Source organism: Acanthisitta chloris, unplaced genomic scaffold (assembly GCF_000695815.1).
Source record: "Acanthisitta chloris isolate BGI_N310 unplaced genomic scaffold, ASM69581v1 scaffold16979, whole genome shotgun sequence".
Taxonomy (NCBI): Eukaryota; Metazoa; Chordata; class Aves; order Passeriformes; family Acanthisittidae; genus Acanthisitta; species Acanthisitta chloris.
The window spans coordinates 7,376-25,497 of NW_008692119.1; the positions used below are offsets into that span (position 1 = coordinate 7,376).

The following is an 18,122-nucleotide window of genomic DNA, read 5'->3' on the forward strand; positions in this document are numbered from 1 at the left end:
AAGGATGAGCCCCAAATGATGACACTGCTCTTTGGGCTGGGAACAACCCAGCAGAGTGAAACCGCCCCCGGGATTTCCACAAGCCACCTGGCAAGTGCTGGCTCTCCTGTTGCTCACCACAGCCTCCCAGCAGGAAGGGTGAGAATGGTCAGCTTCCCCCTGGGACACGCAGGGAACAGAGCCCTGCTTTTCCTGGGTGCTCCCAGCCACAAGCTGTGCCAAGGTGAACAGGACTTAAGAGATTCAGGCATTTAACACAACTTTAAAAAAACAAATTACAAATATTTTAATAAAATTCATGATAAGTTACAGATTCCCGGAGAACAGGCTCCAGAGTATAAAATGGGAGACAGGCTGGGAAGAGCAGAGGAAGCACCAACAGGAACCTCTTTCCCCAGAGGAAAGAAGAAAGAGGGACAGAATGGTTCTGACAGACATTTATTGTGGGGAAAGAAACCCAAACATACCTCTAAGGGTGGGCCAGTGGATGTAGAAAGACATTTACCAGTCCATGTCCCTCTGTTCCTCCACCCTCCCAAATTCTCAGTCCCCAAAGGCAAACACATACGACAAGTCCTGTTTAAGTCACATGTTTTAACAGGCTCAGGAAGACCTCAGTTCCCAGCACAGTCTGAAGATATTAATCTTCTGCAGCCCTGGGTGCCAGCAGGGGTGTTTGAGAAGCCAAGAGACAGCCTCATCTTGGTTCAGGTCCTTGAGACTGCACCAGCATGGTGGCACGGTGTCCTGGCTCACGTCGGATGAAGCCAAAGGGGCCAGTCCCCAATGGCAGCTGAAGTCCCTTCTGCATGGAAAGGGCACTCCATCCCACAGCAGGCGTTTGTGGGGTGGTTGCTGCAGTCCTCAGCACACTGCACAGCGAGAGCAGGGCCAGCCAGCCCTGGCCCACAGGGCCAAGCAACAAGAACTAACAGCACACAGGGAAGGAGGGGCGACAGCAGGCTCAGAGCCCTCCTGCCAGGGAAAGGCCAGCACACAGACAGAGCAGCCCAGAGCTTGATGCTGAGATGAAGAGCTGAAATGAAGCAGCTAAGGGGCTTTGAAGAGCCCTCCATCCTCCAGGGCCCCTCAGACAGCACACGTCTCTGCACTCAGGTCCTCCATCCATCCCATAAGGGGCCAGGGCTGGGTGGGTGACCAGCCAGCCAGATTCCACTTCCTTACCATGCTGGGAGGGGCAGAGGGAAAAGATGGACACACAGAGAAACTTGAAATCCAGCCAGACCATGAGCAGAGAAGAGCTTGGCCAACTGTATTTGCACATGAGGAGGTGGTGGCTGTTACTCCAGGGCAGCCATGAGGAGCAGCAGTTCCCGAAAGGCACTACCATGGCGGCCGCTGAGCCCAGACTTGTCCTTGACAACATTGCTGATGTTTTTCAGTTGCTTGTAGCACAGCTCGCATTTCTGGAGCCTGCAAAAAAACCACAGCAGACACAACATGAATCCTCAGCTGCGTAAGAGATGTGGCTGTTCCTGCAGTGGCAGAGAGGCAGCTCAAGCAGGAGAGAAAAGCCTTGCAAATGGTCTGGAAGAGGCTGAAATGTGAGCACAGCTCTGCAGAAACACCAGGCATTCAGCCCACATCCTGATGAGACAGGAGAAAGAGCCCTTATGTGAATGCCATTCACTCTTCTTCCCCCTTTGGCAGTACAGGCCAGGGAGGAAGAAGGTGCTGCTTTCCAAAGGCCAGTTCTCAAGGCACAGCTCTCCTGTGAATGAACTGGAAATCCAGGGCCTGGCTGCCAACTCCTGTGTTTTGTGAGGCATGGGGTGAAGCCACAGGGTGGTTTAACTCCCGATACTTTGTTTAGTTATGACTCAACGCACAGTGACAGAGGGAAAAAGAAGTCTTTGGCCTTTTTCTCAGAGCAGGAGGGTTTGGTGTTTGCAGACAAAGGGAAGGCATGCCCAGTCTAGCCTCAGAGCCTCGATGGTGAGGACAAAGCTCACCCAAGAGAAAAGCTGGTTCCAGCAAGGAGGAAGTGGAAATGTGTGCCTCACCTTTCCTCTCTGCTGATGTCCACTCCGACAGAAGGTGGTGCAGCAAGGATGTCTGTGATGAGTGGCAGGAATCTCTGAAGAATGAGTTTCAGGGAGGTACAGCCTGTCTGCACATAACTGAAAAACAAACAGAGAATCAGGTCCCACTCCAATTTCATTCCTGTCCCCCAGCACTCAACCTTCTAACAACACCACCTCCACCACTGTAACCTGGGAAGGAGAGCAACAGCCAAGTACCAATACATCTTGGTTCCAGTCCAGACTGACAAAGCAAGCCTGTTTCAAAGGTCCTGGCACATACCCTGCCAAGTGGGACCTCGCTGCTCAAAGGCAGAGATGTCCTGCCAAAGTGACCTGGCAGGAACCTCTCTCCTGGAAGGAAGGGAGAGAAAGCAGAAACTCCATCTTAAGAGAGAGGCTGCATTTTCTTGCCCTGCAAATGGTGAGGTTGAAAGCAATCTTCCCAGTGAGACCCAGGGCTGTTGCAGGACTTCATTCTCCTTGTCCCAAGATAACTGTTTCATTCCCATCAGTGCACAAAGCCCATTTGTTTTACATTGATGTGACCCCTCCTGGAAGCCAGAGCTGCCTTCAACCCAGTGCACCTACCCTGAATCCCACTACCCTGCTCTTCCTGCCCATGCATACTTTCCATATCTTTTCCCACACAAACCTGGCAACTCCATTGTTCTTTTCCAGACATCATATCAGCACTATACTGTATCTGCTGTGATTTCTTAGGATTTTCTCTCAGCTACAAAATGCCCAGCAGAGCTCCCCTATCACTATCCACACCTCATCCCACAAGCACACCATGTTCTTGGGGCCTCACCTTTCATATTTACTTTGGAGTAGTTTTTCTATCTGTGGTAGGACTATAGTACACAAATCCAGCTTCCAGAGAGACCTGAAAAGAAAAGTAAATCCTGAGACTGGAGACTGAGGCTTTACAAAGCTGAGCAGACACAAATAATGCTTTCTGGCAGAAGTCCCCAGGCAGCAGCACTGAGGTTCCCTGAGCAAGTTCGCTGACTCCCCCTCGTGCTAGAAGGTGGCAGGTTCTGACATCCTTCACTGACTCAGAATCACTTTTATGAAGCCCCAAGACTTCAATTTTCCTTGCAAGATGTAATTTGCCTACCAAAAAGGCCCCAAACAACTCCAACAATTACTGCCACCGAAGACTTGAGGATGTGACTACAAACACAGGCATTTCATGTGCCAAGGCTCACTGGACACGAGGCAGGTATAAGCCCAGTCAGACAGCTCTCAGGTATCCCAGGGGCTCCCCAACTCACGCTTTTTGGTTGATAATATTCAAGAGGTCCACGACCACAGACAGATCGCTGATTGCCACTGCAGAGTCTAGAGAGTTCTGAGAGAGAAGGGAAAGAAAGGGTTGTCTATTGCAAAGCTCAGACTGGTTGGGATAATGGAAGTTACTATCAAGTGCTGCTTTTTCAAAACAAGGTAGAGGAAATGTGAAGCTGACAAGGGAAGAGAACTCTCTCACGGGAAAGTTTTCTCCACATTTCTTTGTGACCCTTCAGCCACAGCTGGGACACTAGCAGCACTGTGGTGCACCCCTGGGGACAAGAGCTGTGAGACTCATTTTGTGTGAGGCGGAATCAGCCTCAGACAAGCAAACAGAGCTGTTCAGCTGCTCCCCTCATGGTATCTCCACACCCTTGCCTTGATGTCACTGGTGCTCCATACAGCCCGCACGGCGTGAAGGTTCTTGAGGCGGCTGGTGAGCACCGCACACATGGTCTCGTGGCCTTTCCTGATCTGGGACATGGCTTCCTCATCCACGAGCTCAGTTTGGCTTTGGTTTTTCACAGCCTGCAATTACAGACACAGAGCAGGATGGCACAGGAGGGTGGGAGCTTTCTCTGGCCTAGACATGAGCCAATGTTGGTGTACAGAGTGGCAGTGAACACTGACTTCCTTAAAGATTCTTTTAAAAACCTTTTGAAATGGAAATGTTCAATTTGTTCTGATTTCTGTTACTTCTTTTCTGCTATTTCTACTACATCAATCACAAACATGTTTGAAACTTTGGAAAAACTCTCAAAAAAGTATATCTAAAGTAAGTTTTCAAAACCAACATGTTTTAATGAAGAAATGTTTTCACATAAACCCTATTTTTTTATGTGAAACACTCATCTGAAATCAGAAAATTTTATTTCAAAGTATAAATCTTACACATTTTATTACATTCTCAACTTGATTCCTGCCCATGTCATGCTCAAACCATTTGCCCACATTTAGAGTCTGGGACCATCAGGATGCTCTTGGTCTTTCTCCTTTCTTAGGACAGGAAATGTCCTCCCCAAGAGAGACCAAGAGGCCTCCAAGATGCAAGAGGCAGAGATTCCTGTGAAATTATTATGTTTGTGTAATGGCAGACACCAATTTTCTAAGTGAATCACTGTCTAGTACGTGGAACCGTACTAGAACCGTGACGATGACTGTCACTCCTTGCTCTCTGCTTTGGTAACAGCTTCTTTGTGAGCACAGCTCAACACTGCTGTGTTTGCACTGCCCTGGTGCTGATCACAATGGAGGCACCTCAGAGAACCTCCTTTCTGCTCCCACTCAACTGAGACATTAGTTGGAAACTACTGTCCAGATACACTTACTGGTAGGAAGTCAGAGGCCTTCAGGCCAATGGGCTCATTCCTGGCTGCAGGAATCACGGACGGCTCTGCTCTGGCCAAAGAACTTGAGGAGACAACCAGTGGCCTCTGTACTGGATCAGGCTGCAGGAGAAATTGGGATAAAAGCTCCAGCAGTAAGTCTGGCCCTTGTCTGATGACCTCTATTTCTGACCTGCTTTCCTCTCACAGCAGGGCCCTAACACAGAAGCAGCTTGCAGTTTGCTAGCACACTTTAATAGACATATTCTCCCAGGTACACACCAAGATGTAATTAAGGTTTGTAAAGAACACAGATGCCTCAGCAGAAGTGCCAAGTTGTGTTATTGTTATCAGCATCTGAAATTAGGGCAATGGGCCGTGGTGAGCCTGAAGGCTAAAAGAGAATTCTAAAGAAGCCAGTAAAATGGATCCTGGCCCATCAGCTGCTTGCAATGCTGGCAACAAAATAGCCTCAGTTCAACCACTTGCAGGAATCTGGCACTAGGTCCTCTTCAGAGTGCCCCAATTTTGAGATGCAAGGAGAAACACCACTGCAAGCACAAGCAGGGAACAAAAACAATAGAGCCATCGCCTGTTGGAGGCTTGGCCTTGATTCTACTGCTCAAGCAGAACACTTGGCAGGACAAAGGCTGGAGCTTCACTTTTACTGCCCTTCAGTAAAGGAATCAGCCTGAGTAGAAATCAAAGTCTCCAGCACTCGCACATCATTCACAGGGGGAACACAAACAGGGATCAACAGACCACACAGTACATACAAGCTCTTGCTTTGGCAATGAGGTCTGCACATCCACGGCTCGGCTGGGCTTCACTGCTTCCTTTGCTGTTACAGGCTCTACCAACATGGAAAGAAGGGGGAAAGCAGAAATTGATTGTTCCTTTCAAGAGAAGTTGAGAGCAAAGGCTCTGTATAGCTAGACTGCAAGGAGTTATTTCTGCAGACATGCAGCTCTCCTCCCTCTTTTGAGGGCCATTAACCCCATTCCCACCACAGGGTGCTTTCCATACTCACCATCCTCAGGAGGGGCTGGAAAGGGCTCGCTTCGAGGAGGAGTTCGGCCTACAGAAAGAGATTAAACAATAAACAAATGAAGGAGCATCCAAGGCTATAGATTAGTGATAAGTCATCCTTGGAACTGAGATATCTCCAACAACTCCACACAAGGGTATCAGTGATACAACAAGCAGAGTTATCTCCTTCAGACCTTGGCACTATTGTTGAGCTTAGCCAAAGGCTTTCAGCCTTCATGGATGGGAGGGACAAAAGTGATCCCTGTGGTTCATTGCTGCTGTAGAGGTGTGAAGCATGAGAAAAGGCACTGTCACAACAAATGCTAATAAAAAAAATTCACCTCCTGTTACTGATATTAATAAATAAACAATGGCTACGAATTTCATTGAAAGAATATCTTTTTTTTCTCCTTATAAAAACGAGATACAGGCATTGCACAATGCCTCCTAAACAATAATCTCTGCTTTAATAAAAGCTTTTGCCTTTCCTTCTTTAATGAATAGGTTGCTGATCCTATACACATCAAAATTCTAAGGTAATAAAATTCCTGTAACACCTTAACTGGAACAGGAAGGCAGCACGTCTAAAATGGAACTCTAGATTCTGAGTCAGGCTCCAACCAGACAGCACTGCACCCCAGTACAGCTGCCACCTTCCAGCCATTCACCAACATGGTCTCTGGTTCACTGTCCAAGTGCAGAATATTAAAGAAAAGTTCTCTAAACTCTCCCAGTCACAGGTGAAGTCTGTGTTACACTAAACCAAAGTTCACTTCTACTGAATTTAGCACCTACAGCCCAATTCCAGACACGACTCAAAAGCACAATAAATCCTGGTACTGACAGATTGCATTCTTGGGCTGGAAGATCTCCTTGTAATCCTCCTGGTTCTGGATCTCAGCCTTTGATTCCTTCTCATCCCGGTCATCTTCACTGCTAGGACTGTGCCTCTCACTCTCTGAGTTGTGCTTCATTCTATATGGAAAAAGAGAAGCTGTCAGGGAGCTGTATTGTCAGAGCACTGAGCTACTTGTACATTTCCTTACCACCTTGAAACTGAAGCAGCCAGCAGACTCCCTCACCTCTGTGGTTTGCTGCAGCTTGTTGAGGACCTGTCATAGATGCGGCGAAGGGAGGCCCCTGCGTGGCCAGGTGGCATAAGAGGCTGGTCATCCCTGAGCAGCCCAGGAGGAACAGAATCTGATTTTGGGACTCTGCTGAGATCCACAACGAAGGAAGAGACTGTGCTTTGTGCAAAGGAAACTCCTATCTGCAGAGGCAAAAGATCAAGATATTCACCAAGGAGCAGAGTGCACACCAGCCTTTTTGAGAGCAGACATGATGGAGCCACCCTGAGCAACTGTGCTTGAGGGTTGCTCAGTTCAGTGCTCTGGCTTTATCAGCTTGAAGTTGTCAATCATTTTTGAAAGGCCCAGATATTTTGCCAAGTATAGTTTCTAAATACTGGTCAAACCACACCCCAGTTCTTTCCTTCAGAAGCCAAAGAGAGACAAAATGGATCACGAGGCTGCTGAAAGCAAAAGCACACAATCTTTGTCTAAGGGCTGGGCACACTGCAAGCCCTGGCCACTTACAGTCTGATACAAGTTTAAAGGCCAAAAGGCCTGCAAGGAGCCAGGAGGATTTTATCTTGTGTATCACAGCTGCCTCCCCCCCTCCTCAGGAGCAGTGGCTTACCAGCTGGTTGTTGCTGATAGATAAGTCAGCTACTTTCCCCCAGTTCACCAAGACCACATCAAAACAGCGCTCGGGCTCCCAGCCGTACACACGCAGCGTATCCTGGAAGCCACTGTACAAGCAGCAGCCATCTGGGTTGAAGAGCACACACCTGGGAAGACAGGTGGAGAATCAGGCACAGTCCCTGCGGGTCCCTGACTGCACCGAACACCTCCGGCTTCGTTTCTAACGATGAACCTGTACAACCTGGTGGGACTGTGCAACACCTCCAGCAGCCCAAACTTCTCCCCAGTAAAGACTCTCTCTGAGGAAATCCTCCCTTCACCCCCACTTTAGTCTGTGCCTAGTACACTGCAGGAGGAATTTAACGTACCTGACAGGAGTAACTTCCTCTTCAATACAGCTCACAACTTGAAACTTCTCCAAGTCCCAGAACCGAACAGTCCTGTACACACAACGGAACAAAATTCATCACTCATCCCTCTAGAAACCACTGTAGGATCCAGAATTTAAACAAAACAGTAATAGTTAGAATGACTTTTGCTGTTGTGCACATCCAGTAATCCTACACAGAAGGCTGGTCTAGCTAAGATCTGTGAAACCAGGCACAGATGCTTAGAGGCTCTAGATATGGACAGGCATTTAGAGCTGACACAGAGCTATAAGAGCAGCCTGCCAGCTGAGCAGAGCTGCCTGCTGTTCAGACAGCATGTCAGCTGGATTAGTGAGATGCTTGAGGCTACACGTTGGCTTCTAGTGAGGCAGAAGGTGCCATCAATTTTAGATGACAAGGCAAGATCTCCATGTTCTGCCCATCACAGCGGTGATGTCCTGCTGGCTAGATGTCTGGATCCCGCAGTGGGATGTTTGAGCTGTGTGACATCCCTATTTGCCATCTTCCTACATGGAAGGGAATCAGGAAAAGGAACAGACATATACTTTTCCCTTCTTTCTCCCTCCCCTTATGTACCTGTCAGAGCTGCCAGAAGCCAAAAGGTATTCATTGGGATGGAATTCAACAACGTTTACTGGGCCGGTATGTCCTGTGAACTCAAACATTAACTTCCCAGCAGTCAGATCCCACAGCTGAAAGGAGGAAAGAACATAGAGACTCTTTAGGAGATTTCATGTCAGAGATTTCCAAAACACTTGGGATTTCCTTGTACTGGCAACCTTCTAATGCTTTCCCGTTCCAGGAACAGACTCGAATCTGTCAAAGAAAGTAGTGATCAGGGAAGGAGTTCCATCCTAGTCATTTAAGGCTCCTTTTCTGGTTTTCTGGCATTCTCTTTTAAATTTCCCATGCAATTTGTCCCCTAGAAGTTTATATTTAAAGACTGGGATAAAACACAGCATTTCCATGTGTCTCCACAGACTGCATCCCAGAAGAGAACAAACAAAAATCCAAAAGCTCTGAATCCCTTAGCAATTCCTTCTTCCTCTGCTCTAGTCTCCATGTACAAATCCAGAGAGAAATGACTGACTAGTTTATTTCATGTGAAACTGAAAATCAAATCAGTCCTTTTCTCCCATTCCTCTGTACCCCAGGTGAAACAACTGAAGTCACTTCCTCAGTCAATGCTTTTCTGAACTCCTTCTCTTACTCAGTCCTGACAGCAATTTTCAGACAGATAGTCACGTGCAATGTGTATGATAACACTGAGTTAATTGAGCAGAGCCAGAAATTGGTGTGGTGAAGGAACATCCTGTGGACAACTCATTCTGCAAGACTTACTGAGAGAACTGAGGCCAATGTTTGGGTACTACAACTCTACCACTAGCAAAACTTGAAGTTCCACATGCACAGTCCCAAAGTGTCTGTTGGAAAAGGATATTTCCATGCATGCAGCTCTTCTCTGGGTGTTGTAGGCCTCAAACCACTGGTCCCTGCAAAGCTACAGGGCTCAGCCAGCTGCCTAATTTACTAAAGGTGTTTATGAGCAAGAGCTAGTAATGCCTGGTAAAAACATGATCCCAGCATTCCCATGTGCCACGAGCACATAAGGAGGGTGTCACAATAAATTACCTTTACAGTGTGATCATCAGCAGCAGAGGCTACCCATTTCCCATCAGGGCTAAAGCGCAGACATCGAACTGCGTCTGTGTGACCCTGAAATGAGAAAAACAAAGAGTATTCTGGATTTTGTCTTTCAATCCCATGCAATACAAAAAAACCCAAAATCAACTACGTGTTTCAGGAGTCCATAGCTCTGCAGAACACTAAACACGCTCAAGACACTATACACATCCACACTAAATGTGTGTAATCTCTCTCATCTAGACGTGTCTGTCATCAGTATGGTAAATACAGATCTGGCTTAATTAGTAAGAATCCATTCTAAATTACACAGACTTATGGATGGTCAGATAGAAGTGCTGTGCAACCAAGTTGGTGGTTTCTAAATGAAATTAATATACAGCACGTTCTTTGGGTAGAAAGAGGCCCCAGGAATAGAAACACCTCAGTGAAGTGGGGACTTGCATAGTAATGCCAGTCACAGTATAAAGAAATCCTCATGGATGCTCTCCCTCCCCCACTGCAGCCAACCAGACTATAGCACATTAACTCCCACGATACCCATTTCATATTCCTGCACAGAGGCCTGCTGAGGTTTGCCAGGCCACTTCACAAATTGGGCAGATCTTGTTCTCATGCTGGAAAACTAGGAAGTTCATTGAACACAATGCCTTTCAGCTTTGTTCACAAGTCCTCAACAGGAATCTTTCTTCCCCTCTTTGCTGGAAAACTAATGAAGTCTTTTACCTTGAATGTGAAGATACAGCCTTTTCTTCTTACATCCCAGAGCTACAGGGAACAAAAGTGAAGAAATGGTATGTTTAGAGCAGTATGTGGGGAGCCCAAGGGTCTTATCAGAACAAGAGCTCTCCCTGTCACCAAGCTAACAGACACTGCAGAATGAAGGGGCTGATGATCCCCTTTTTGCTTCAGGGGTATTTTCTAACCCATCTCCCCAAGTGAGAATCACTCCTGGAAGGTAATTCTTATTGCAGCAGCTCAGTTCTGGCAGTCAAATACCAGATGGATAAAGCAGATACAATCCACAGCAACCAGGACATCTGTGCTTGCTGACACCAGGTCTTGGCTGGCACCTTACTGGGAGCCACATTCCACACCAGAGGAGTCACATTCATGAGTTACTGCTGTGAAAACGCACGCACAGATTTCACAAGCACTCGCAAACACACCTGCCCACACACGGAAATGATGTGCAGCATCTACCAACAGTTTGGCACAAAACACATTCTGGCACTCTTCAAAACAAAAATACTGCAAATAAAGAGGGAAATCTCTAGTGGAAGTTGTGTGTTACCTTTATGTTGGTGTCCAGGGAGCCAGATGCCACAAAGCTTCCAAAAGGATGAAAGTGAAGGCTGCAGATATTTGCTTTGTGACCCGGTAAGGTACGAAGAACTGGGAAAAGGAAAGGAGGAGCAGGGAGATAGAATAGGGAGCAAACATTTAGTAGTTCATTTCCCCCACACACCATGCAGAAGTGCAGCCATACTATCCTCACCACTAAGCACATGGTAATACATTGCACATTAGACAAGCTACATATTGTTTATTCCTCCGTAAACATAAGTTTATGGAAATACTTCTGACTTCACCCTTGCAATGCAGAGAAACAGCAACAGAGGGCCCATGTTCAGTGACTAATTAAAGTCCTGTCCTTAGGTATGGAAACTATGGATAGAATTCCAAAGGTCTTCATTCTGAAAATGAGGCAGCTGGCAGGCAGCATATCTTTCCGGTTGTTATGAAGTCAGCAAAATGGGCCGGAGGAGGAGCAGTTTTAGCCAGGAAGTGAAAGGGACATATGACTGCCTGCAGCATTCACCTTGCAGCTATTAGACAGACCCTCTCCTGGGACTCTGCACCCCCTCCAGGCACCACCTCTGAGGTTCCTATATTCACCCTGGGCTCCTTCAATTGTCCCTTGGAAGAAGCATCCCAGAGACCAGGAACGTACACATAGTTAGCAGGAGACAAAGAAATGATCAGAGTATTTCAGCAAGTCATCAAGTAACACCCCTTGTAATTCTGGAAACCAGAAAGGACCAGTAGAACTGGTACACCATATCTCTGCAAGCAGAGATGAATACAGAACTCAACTCTGAGGAAGAAAAATTGCTCAGATAATAACAAGGGCAATCCCTCTCCGTCATCTGTCATCTGGAACAAGATGATGACTCCCCTGGCAGAAATTAGCTCTTGAGCCAGAGCTGGAGTGGTCATTTGCAGAGACACTGGCTCATAGGTCTCCTAATAAATTCAGCCAGATCAGCTATTCTCCACTGGTAGAGCCAAACTGTTCCATAACTGAACTGATTCTAACTGTCTGAATGACAAAAGTGCTTTTCATTACTGATGCTGCCTGTGGTTTGCCTTCTTAGCTCAGCCAGTGTGAGTCTATTTTCATTACACGTTCCTTCTATGAACAAGCAGCAACCTATATGAAATATACAGTCATTTTCTAGCATTCCTACTGGAATGCACTCAGGTGATTTATGATACCTTTGCAAACTCATTCTAGGATTTGAGGAAAATGCAATAAATAAAGCATGACTCAACAATCAGCTTTTAAAGGATCAGAGCTCAATGAGTTCATAGCTTTTAAAATTTATTAAAAATTAGGTCTTTGTCTGTTTATATGGCCATACAAGAGCAGAAGAGGAGAAAAGTTGCTCGAGGGAAAAAGAAAAGTTAGAACCCAAGAACAAGAAGAAGAGGTCAGTGAGTGGCAAACTTCTGGACTGGCAGAACCTAATACACTTAAAACTTCCAATCTGGTTTTGGATCCTTTTATTAAGGCTGATAATTTTAAATTGAGACTCTGAATACCAAGTCTATATGCCTAGTTACCTATACATGCATGGGAACTGATCTGGAATGTAGATTTCAACACACTCGGGTTAAAACCATAGGAAGTATTTCCTCAGATTAGTCTCTTCAGTACCTGCCCAGATTTCTGCTCGAGCTGCATACACAGCTCTACAGCCCCAGTGGAAAAGCCATGAAAGCTCTCTAAGAGGGCTGCAAATGAAGATGAAAGCAATGCCAGGCTCTTGATCCTTCTTAAGTCAGGAACCTTCTTGGCCAGTACAGATATTAAGCATAAGAATTCTCCAAAAAGCATGCATTAACAGATGCAAAAACTCACGGACACATACCTTTGGCAGCTTCCAGGTCCCAAACTCGAATGGACCCTGACCGGGACCCTGCAACTATGAGTTTCTCATTTGGATTGACCTGTAGGCTCTCAATGGGTGTTGTGTGGCCTGTCAAGGTCTGCAAAAAAAAACCATGAGCCACAATCAACTACTATAGTTCACAGTCACAGTGAACTACTGACACAGCCCTGCGTGAGCCATGGCATTGTTCATACTCGTGGGGTTACTCTTCAGCCATGAGTTGTGACCATCTGGTTGTGCCACTGGTCCCTTTTCCTCAGCAGCATGGCAGAGCACCCTGAAACCCATCACTGCACATAGCAGGGCACACCCATCTTCCATGTTCTCCCACTTTCTGGGGCACAGTGACTAATTTTTAAAGGATGCATCAACAGAGACACAGGTAGTTAAGCATTAGGTGCGGATGCCCAGACAAGGTTGACACATGCTTACATCATAAAAACTATGCTGTGCAAGCACAATGGCACTGTGTTTGCTCTAAATGGGTCATGGAAGTGTCATGAACCAGTTACAAAATCAAAGCAAGAGCAAAAGCAGGGCTACTTCAAAACCATCACATAAACAAGGAGCCACATGTTGCTGCCAGCAATGGGTGTCACAGTGATGGCACAGTGCTAACACTGAAGTACTGACTTGAGGCATAAGGCAGTGGATACATGTATACAGTTCCTTTCATCCTTGAGCACCCGAAAGCTTTCAATTACATCAGTATTTTGAAAAGGTAATTATTTAAAACAGAATATCTAAAACTAGCTCTGAAGCCAATACCACCATTGCAGACCTTTTGATTGTCAAATAAGTAAAATTCCATGCTATACTCCATCCTCAAACATTTTTAAATAGCTGCACTAGCTCTATGCCTCCCACACACATACAGAGACTGGGAATGCCAGTTGGAAGCTGTCTGTTCTGCTAGGACTTTCTTAGGATTCCTTGTGCAATTGAAATCCTCTACATACTCCTCAGCTACAACTGCCACTGCTTAGTGAAAATGAGAGATCAAACTTAAACCAAGTAACAACATTACTTGAAAAGTTCTTCTTCTCCCTCTTTCCCAACAGGTAAACATCTGGAACCCTAACAATATAAACACTTCTTAGCTTAGTATATTTCAGAGCACAGTATATACAGCACATCCCTCAAAAAAAATATTCTTTTGATATACAAGAACAGCACAAACAGCTCCAGTGAGTCCCTGCCTCTCAGAAACACCAGCTTCTAACATCTGTGGTTCCCAGGAAGTGCAGGAGAGGTACAGCTCTCTGCTCCCACAGAAATGGTACAGAGATAGTTAAGTCCTTCAACCTTCCTCTTGAGAAAGGCAATGCTCCAAATACAAACTAGTGTTGTGCCACCACCAAGGGCCTGGAAAGACAGAACTTAACTACACCATGCAAGAGGCACAGCCCTGCCAAAGGTCAGCACCTCCTCTGGCACCCATCTCAACCCTTTATGCAGTCAATGAATAGAAAAATGCAGCAGACATTCTCCTTTTAACCTTTTTGATCTCACTTTCCCCATTTCTCCCTCACAAGATTCATACTGACTAGAGCAGTGCCTCAAATACCACAACATTAATGTGCTGTTAATTAAACAAATGACATGTGTTAATTAAACCAGGGACATGTGGTAAAGGTGGTTTTCCACAACACCCACTCAAAGAAAAAGTGATCACAATCCCAGTGCTCATGTGGCTTACAAAAAGCATCTTCTCTCACTTGCAGCAGTTCAGCAGCTTTTAAAGATTTGCTCAAGGACAGACATCTGTTAAATATATTTATGTTACACTTCAGTGATCATTACTGGGGTAACCCTACTCTTGCTAACACACTGTGCCCAGAGTTTCTCCTCCCCAGCCCGCAGAAAAACACTGTGGCAACATTTGTGCTGACAGTTAGGGACCGTGGGACAGGGTAGGAATGCATCCTGCTGAGGACATCTCCTGCTATGACTGCAAACTCCAGAGTATAAAACTGGCCCCTGTAGCCTGCACAATAAATTAGCTGTCCTTGTACAAAACTCTCCATTTAATTATCTGTAGCCTGGTAACATATAAAACACAGTATACATTACCTGAGCAAGCACTGGGCCAGCTCAAGCATCCATCCATCCCAGATTCTCTCTGGAGCAATGGTCTCACCAGGCACACGGTTCTGCCCCTATCTTTAGCTAGAATCTGGTCACTCAGCTTTGTGTTGGCAAACTCCATTCACAAGTCCCACAGGCTACAACCCAAAAATCTTGCCCCTCATTCCCCACCCTCCAAAGCTCAGAATTAAAATTCCCATCCCCCAAAAGCTGGAAACAGGCCTGTCTTACCATGATGCAGTTGGGCTTGTTAAGTGACCATATGTTGACCCGACAGTCATCTCCTCCAGTGGCCAGCATCCGGCCTGAACCTTTGCCCAACACTACTGAGGAGACATTGCTGCTGTGGGCCATGATATCTTCTGCACAAGACAAAGCAAACAGTTATTACAGACTACAATAACACTTTCCATCCCATCCTCCAAAACCATGAAAAAATACTCTTCCTCAAGAAACGCTTTCCGATTTCCACTGGACAAGCTGCAGCAGCTCACTGTTCAGATAAGAAGTCATGCTATTATCTTGCTAGAAACAGTCTCTCTTGGCTTTGCCTGCTGCACTTGAGACATTTGCAGACCAAGCTTCACAACTCCAGTGCTCACATGGCTTACAAAATCTATCTTCTGTCACTTTCAGCAGTTCAGTAGCTTTTAAAGACTTGCTCAAGTGCAGCAACCTGCTCACAGCAGGTGCTTCACCTGCAGGACCCAGATGGGTCTCAGTGAGCTGAGGTGAGAAGTTGCAATAAAGCATAAAGCACATCAGCCAGTCATCCCAAAAAAAGGGCCTCTAATCCCGTTCTAGAAAGCAGCAGCAGACAGTCCAACCTGAGAGGAACTGGCAGATGAGCAGCAGGACAGTTTGTTACCTCACTCAGAAAAAAAAGTCAGACTCAGCAGTGGGGAGAGGTGGAGCTCCCTTCCCTGAGCAGAGGCTTTGCTATATTCCCTCTAGGTAACACAGGCAAAACTGAGCATTGCAGAGTGTGAAACTCTCACAAAGGATGATGGATATCTATCTGAAAGGGCAGAAAAAACCAAATCCGATTGATGCTAAATGACTGTCAAAAAACTGGGGGCTGAGGGGAAGCTCTGACACTGGAACCACAGAACCCTATGGAAACCTCATCATAAAGAACCCAATCTGGGGCAAAAGAGAAGGTCAATGAGCATCTTTGCTTAGACATCTCATTTTTACAGTGGATTTTTAAATCCACTCCAATTTTCACAGGAGCTTTTGGTAGATGCATTTACCAATATCTTGTACATTTCTCTTCTTTGAGAGTTCACAGGATTTGTATGTCTAATAGTTATGAAACTTGTCTGTAAAAAGGCTTAGTAGCATCAATTCAGCTTTCCTCCAGATTGTTTGGCTGGGAGGAGCAATTTGACCATTTTACATGCAACACTAATCCAAAAGGATATTAGACAGCTGCAGCAATAATTACAGGTACTTTGATCTCAAGCTCTCAGAGTGCTTTTCTGAAAGCAAAACTGCGCAACTTTCACTTAGGCTGGAGAAACACCTTTCAAATTACAAAGGTAACTGGACCATAAATTATATGTGAAGGGCAAATCTGAAAAGATGCTGTATTGTGTTGTAAGACCAAACTTCCACATGACAGTGCCAAACCAAAGTGTGAATGGGTACACAGACCAGAAGGTAAAAACCAGTACAATTAGCATTTATAGACCAACTCACTAGTTAAATTTGAAAGGACAGATGCTGAGCATTGCTGCTGAAATGAGTGTGTCAGCAGCTCCACTTCTTCCCTCCTCTTGATTTTGTTCTTAATGATATATTATAAATATAAAAATCATTGTGGAAGCATCCAACCCTCTGCACATAAAAGCCAGGTGATAACCTGATGTCTGCCTTGGCCGGAGAGGTACATCTGTTCCCCCACAAATCTCTTTAAACCCATGAAGGTTTTGTTTAATTTCTCATCACCAGCGATCACCCACCAGCCCAGTAACATCAAACTCCTAGTTAGCATTGTTGGAACATTCCTAACACTCAGAATGCTTCTTGCCCTAAAGACGATGCTAAGATGGAGCAGAACCCAGCAAAAAAAAGATCAAGAACTTCTGCCCACTTAAAGAGAATGGAGATGGACTGACTTCCAGCTTTTCCTATAACTGCAGTTTCAGGGATGGGAAGATAACACAGCAAACTGGCTTCCTGCTCAAAAGATGAAATTGCTACGTCAGTTATCTCAGATCCCTGCATATGTTTCCAGACAAGGATACTATATTTCTGCTCGCCAATTTCTAGATCACACGTCACTGTCTAAAGCAAATGATCATGTCCCATTGTTTCTAAGCATTCCTCAACAGTCCCTATGAAGTAACTCATCAGTGACCAGTGAAGCAGATAGAAATTGATAGTCAGCAACTGTCAACTGCTCCTTTGGAGAAAGAATAATGGACGTAAAAGCAGCAGATTCTTACTACCTCTTGCAAAGCAATTTCAAGAGAATGTAACACTCAGGCCCTGCAAAGATCACTTCGTTCCTCCTGCTGCAAAAAGCTCAGTGAATCTTCTGTAACAAGTGTGAAACAGCAAAGGACAACCCCAAACAAGCCAAGTTTGGGACTTCCTGACACTGAGAGGATTCTCTGACATAATCTGGGCTCTGAAGGGAGTTTCCACTGTATTCCTGAATAACCTAAGTTGGAAAGAACCCACAAGGATCACTGAGTCCAATTCCTGGCCCAGCACAGCACAACCCCAAGAATCTCACCACGTGCCTGAGACCATTGTCCAAATGCTTCCTGAGCTCGGTCAGGCTTGGGGCTGTGACCACTTCTTGGGGAGTCTGTCCCAGTGCCCAACCACCTTCTGGGTGAAGAACCTTTCCCTAATACCCAGCTTAAACTTCCCCTGACACAGCTCCACATCATTCCCTTGGGTTCTGTCACTCGTTACAGCAAGCACAGATCGGTGCTGCCCCTTGTGAGGAACCTGCAGACCCCAATGAGCTCTGCCCTCAGTCTCCTCTTCTCCAGCTGAACAAGCCAAGTGCCCTCAGATGCTCCCCATATGGCCCCTCTAGACCCTTCAGCATCTTCATGTCCCTTCTTTGGATGCTCTATAATACCTTTATATCCTTCCTATACTGCAGTACCCAAATCTGCCCCAGGACTCGAGGTGACGCTGCACCAGCATAGAGCAGAGTGGGACAATCTCCCTCTTCGAATGGTGATGCTGTGCCTGATTCATTCCAGGACTTCGGGCCACTGGGGAACACTGGTGTCTCATATTCCACTTGCCATCGACCAGGACCCCTCGGTCCCTTTCCACGGGGCTGCTCTCCAGCCTCCCTTTCCCCAGTCTGTCTGTACAGCCAGGGCTGCCCCATGACAGGTGTCCCGTCCCAGGATTGCCTCACTCCTCACTTGTTCTCGTACTACGTTAGAGTGATGTGGGG

The 18,122-nt window shown here is 46.1% G+C and overlaps 1 protein-coding gene across 1 annotated transcript; it reads right to left on the reverse strand.

Annotated features, from left to right (window-relative positions):
• Nucleotides 1-1,301: 1,301 nt before the first annotated feature.
• Nucleotides 1,302-15,048, reverse strand: KATNB1 (katanin p80 (WD repeat containing) subunit B 1). The gene is made up of 18 exons (XM_009082527.1): nucleotides 14,924-15,048; nucleotides 12,584-12,701; nucleotides 10,723-10,823; nucleotides 10,155-10,196; nucleotides 9,417-9,500; nucleotides 8,361-8,476; nucleotides 7,764-7,835; nucleotides 7,391-7,541; nucleotides 6,775-6,962; nucleotides 6,537-6,667; nucleotides 5,694-5,741; nucleotides 5,440-5,516; nucleotides 4,667-4,786; nucleotides 3,717-3,866; nucleotides 3,323-3,399; nucleotides 2,857-2,931; nucleotides 2,025-2,141; nucleotides 1,302-1,434 (listed from the first exon to the last, which is right to left on the reverse strand). Exons 1-18 carry the CDS (start codon nucleotides 15,044-15,046, stop codon nucleotides 1,302-1,304), a joined length of 1,923 nt encoding a protein of 640 aa, XP_009080775.1. The 5' UTR covers nucleotides 15,047-15,048.
• Nucleotides 15,049-18,122: the final 3,074 nt, after the last annotated feature.

Coding starts and splice junctions, on each gene's coding strand:
- KATNB1 (XM_009082527.1), bottom strand. CDS start 15,046: ATGGCCCACAGCAGCAATGTCTCCTCAGTAGTGTTGGGCAAAGGTTCA. Junction 7,836..8,360: donor GCTTCTGGCAGCTCTGACAG/GTACATAAGGGG, acceptor TTGTGTGTACAG/GACTGTTCGGTTCTGGGACT. Junction 7,542..7,763: donor GAGGAAGTTACTCCTGTCAG/GTACGTTAAATT, acceptor CTGTCTTCCCAG/GTGTGTGCTCTTCAACCCAG.